Source organism: Austrofundulus limnaeus, unplaced genomic scaffold (genome assembly GCF_001266775.1).
Source record: "Austrofundulus limnaeus strain Quisiro unplaced genomic scaffold, Austrofundulus_limnaeus-1.0 Scaffold20, whole genome shotgun sequence".
NCBI classification, from domain to species: Eukaryota; Metazoa; Chordata; class Actinopteri; order Cyprinodontiformes; family Rivulidae; genus Austrofundulus; species Austrofundulus limnaeus.
In genome coordinates, this window is record NW_013952422.1 from 1,564,526 (window position 1) to 1,568,788 (window position 4,263).

Consider the following 4,263-nt stretch of genomic DNA (forward strand, 5'->3'; position numbering starts at 1 on the left):
GAGTCAAAAGATACGAGGCTGACTCAACAAATGACCAATTAGGCAAATGGATTTCAGCAGTGATTAAAGTATTGCCCTGCATAGAGAGTGAAGGACGGAGGTCGTCTCCATTTATCTTTTGTCTGTTTTAAGATGTGAGAGAAACCTGTGGGCTTTAATGTCATTAATTAAGATAAGGTGAATGACAAAAAGGCAGACGTGTAAAAGATCACTGGTCTTTGGTTTAATTGGTATTACAAACTGTAAAACAAGGCACTGTGTTCATTAATAAAACAAGAACGGCACAGAGGAATCAACTAAAACATGATGTGGGTCAATTAACCCAGAGATGACTGAATGTTTGTTTTGATTTTTTCTTTTCTATTCGCCTCCACAGAGCACCAGCAGGATCTTGCGGTAATCACCAGATGTGTCTCCCTGAAAAGAAAGAAAGTTCTGTGAGACTTCAAAGAACCCAAAATGGTTTAATTTTTCTCTTTTTTTTAAGCTTGCATGGGAGAGACATAACTTTCACATCAAAAGGTGAAACATCACATAAAACAAGAAATGCTACTATGGTTATTAGATCCCAGCAGATGCAGTTTTAGCTGAGTGCAGCTCGTGTCCACCCCTCACCTTGATGAAGGAGTGCAGAGTCTTTCCATACATCTTCAGGAACTGAGCCTTAATGTCCAGCATGTCGATTTCAGCCCTGGCGACCATTATTCTGATGAGGACGCTGTCCGTGGTGCCCAGCCCCTGAAGGGAAAGAAACAAAACTGCCCGAGTTGTTTTTCTGATTTAAACCATGATGGCTGTAGAAACACACAACAACTTTATGCTCCTGTGTTTTGCATTTTAAAACTGAGATGGTAAAAATACTCTTACCTTCATTGATTTGTATAAGCGCTCAGCAAAAAACGCTGGCTTGTTCCGGATGCATTTCACTGCAAAGACAAAGAAATACAATCTTGTTACACCACTTTTTTTCTTGTACTTTAAATAAAGAAATTAATTCAAATCAGTTATCTTCAGTTTCATTTTTAACAAGTCAAAAATGGGGATGCCGCTTTGATTTATTCATGCATGTTTGAGAAATTCTTTTATCTCTTGTGGTAGCTATGTAAAGCTGCCTAAACACTTGCTGGAACAAAGCACCACCTATATACCCAAAGCTCCTCCTCAAAGCCCAGTCCCCGCCCCATCCATTTCAGATTTTAAAAATGACTTCATCAACGAAATGTATTTTTGGATGCCAAGGAGACTAATCTCTTTTTTCAGTTCCTAATAATGACACGGTTCGTCAAAAATGGTTGAACTTTCTCCTCCAAAAAGTTAACATAAAGCCTTGTTCTGACGGCATGCTGAAGTGGGAGTGTCTGAAACAGAAGGAGTTTCTTAAAGAACCATCTCTGCAGGTCTGCCAGCTTGGCCGTTGGTATGTTTTGATTTACAAGGCTATTCTCAAGTTGGCAGCATCTCATCTTTCATCTTTGCTAACTTTAAAGAACAGGACCTACAGACCTCCGGTCTCACATTTTAGTGTTCCTTGTGTCAGGACAGAAAGAGGGAACAACACTTTCAGCTTTTCTGCTCCAACCTCTTGGAATAGTTTGCAGTCAGAACTTAGAACACTGGTATCTCTGAATGTATTTAAGACCATGATTGATCCCATTAAATTCAAGTTGTAAAAGTGCAATTGTTTTTAATTGAGTCATTTGTTTTGTTGTAAGGTCATGTTTATTGTGACTATGTGTTGTAACTGAGTCTCTTTCTGTAAACTGCCAGCCGTGGTCAGGTATCTCTTTTAAAATAGATCTTTTGATCTCAATGGGATAAACTTGGTTAAATACAGGGTTCCTACGGCTTAAAGCAAGTTATATTTAAGACTTTTTAAGACCTCTTAAATGCCACTTGAATTTAAATTTAAGACCCAATTCACAATAAATAAAAATAAGAAAAAAAAACAGTTTGTGACAATTTTACCCAAATGTTTATTTTAACACAGAACAACTAGCTATGAGAAAAAAATGTGTAAATTATACATATATAAAAAATGTTAACAATTATTTTAATATTTGAGACCATTCAATCATGAGACCAATCATCCTACTTAAAATGTGTTACCATTTTAAGACCTCTGAAAGATCGATTTAAGACATTTTAAGACTAATTAAGGCCATATTTTTGGATTGACAAATTCAATGCCTTTTAAGACTTTTTAAGGATCCGCGGGAACCCTGAAATAAAAAGGTAATTATCATCATCATGGCTATGATGCAAAGTCAAATTTATTTTTGATATACAGTATACAGCATTTTCATATCTGAAGGTACCATAGTTACTTGTGGTATAGGACTGAACCATGTGCCTGGAAATTACATATAACCTGCCCCTTTAAAAAGGACATTACAAGTGTTTTTGTTGCTTCTCTTTCTGGTTTGTTCTGTTTTATCTGGTGCAAATGTTAGGTTACTTTACACTTTATTGCAAGAAAGGTGCTTTATTAATAAAGTTTAACATGTTGGACAGTGAGAGAAATTATATACAGAAATATATCCTATATTCAGCTCATCTGTACATGGTGGAACAACACCTTGTCAACACCAACAATTCTCAGATTTATAAGGTTCGTATCGTCTTTGTACTTCCTCCATTTAGGCATCAAATGAAATTAATCTGGAACTCACTGCTTCCTGATTGATTTATTTTATTTTTTTGTGAACATGTGAAGGAATAAATCAGACCTATAGCCAGGAAGACGTCTTCCAAGCAGCCGGACATCTCTCGCTTGATGCTTTCCTCGATGTCTTTCCCAGAAATCTTCTGATACTCTTCAAAAACTGAAGGAAGAGACGAATGAATGATGGATAATGGATTGTATAACGATTGTGAGCTGTTGTGTTATAGATTTAAAATTTTGTGACTCAATGAGAGGGGGTGTTTGCAAAGAAATGACCACAAGGGGTCAGTGAAATCACCACAATCTGCTTTAATATTTCTGAAGCCAATTTGGTTATAAAAACCACAAATCACAGCACGATCATTCCAGGTTTTTTTACTACCTCGAAGCAGATGTTTTTGGTTCCTAACACACAAAACGGTCAGGAATTTAACTTCATCTGTGCCCCAACGAGCCTCTCCGGCCTCATAGATTTCCTAAAATTACAAAAACAAATTAGGTTTCACATCTACTTCATTTCATTCTGAAGGGTTTATTTCTCATCGCGATGAAAACGTCTTACTTTCGCATCCTGAACGGCCTGGGCCTCGTTCACGGTGTCGCTCTCATCTCGCCCAGCCTGTAATCCAAAAACAGCACAACCGTTAAATTAAGTAAAGAAAAACAAAACCATTGAAAAAATAAAATTAAAAACATTAAAATAGTATGAATAATTCAAGGTTTCGGTTCAGTGACTTATTCCAGTTTTCTTTCATGGAAAAACAAAGAATTCACCGGAAGTTCTGGCAAATCAAAGTTTTTTTCTAAGAACAAGTTTTCAATAAGCCTAAACTTATAGTAAAGTGATATTTTCAGCTGAAGGACTCTTTTACAGTTTAATGAAATAATACATATATTGTTGTAAAATAAAGGTAAATGTGACTGATTTTTATTTTCCTGACTGCTGAAGTCAGTAATGTCACATACAGTATTAAATTTGTGAAAGCGTGTTTTTCTACTGCTTGTAAAGTTAAAAAAAAATAAAAAACAAGAGTTTTTCCTTTTAATGTTTGCTCACCGTGAGTAAAGAGACCAAAACTCTTTTAAACATTCCAGATGTGTCGCCACAAATGTCATCCTCCAGGCTCTTCCCAAATTCTGCAAACAACATAGCACATTATTATCATTATTTTCATTAGTAGAACAGTATTTATATGATAATGTCAGGTAGAAAATTATTCTTTTGTTTGTTTCTGGTGAGTAGCTGTCATTAGCACAGAATACATTAAGTACAGGGCAAAAGATTTAGACATTTCCCTTTTTTTCCCCTTTATATTTTTTATTCCGAGCAGATCAACTTTCTTCAAATTGCAGTTCGACTTTCTGAAGGGCTTACAAAGTTATTCTTTGGACTTTTCTTACTTTACCTCTCATTTTCTGTCCATACTTTGTATCTGAACATAACAGCAGTTTTTTTTTTCCCGTAAATGTGGACAAGTGGAGAACAAAAGAAGAAATATTATGGCTAAAGCCTGTTAAGAGTGAGTCAAAAGTCACAGGACACTATGTCAGAAAGAACAGCTAAAATAAAATTTCTGAATATGGTGGTGGTGGTGGTGGTG

At 35.8% G+C, this 4,263-nt stretch overlaps 1 protein-coding gene across 1 annotated transcript in view; it reads right to left on the bottom strand.

Annotated features, from left to right (window-relative positions):
- Window positions 1–201: 201 nt before the first annotated feature.
- anxa4 (annexin A4) overlaps window positions 202–4,263 on the bottom strand; it is a 9,870-nt gene continuing 5,808 nt past the window's right edge. The window contains exons 7-13 of the mRNA XM_014003784.1: window positions 3,720–3,799; window positions 3,225–3,281; window positions 3,045–3,138; window positions 2,727–2,822; window positions 868–926; window positions 616–738; window positions 202–417 (exon numbers count right to left, since the gene is read on the bottom strand). Coding sequence (XP_013859238.1) covers window positions 361–417; window positions 616–738; window positions 868–926; window positions 2,727–2,822; window positions 3,045–3,138; window positions 3,225–3,281; window positions 3,720–3,799 — 566 coding nt within the window. The 3' untranslated portion in view covers window positions 202–360. The remainder of the gene's footprint in view (window positions 418–615; window positions 739–867; window positions 927–2,726; window positions 2,823–3,044; window positions 3,139–3,224; window positions 3,282–3,719; window positions 3,800–4,263) is intronic.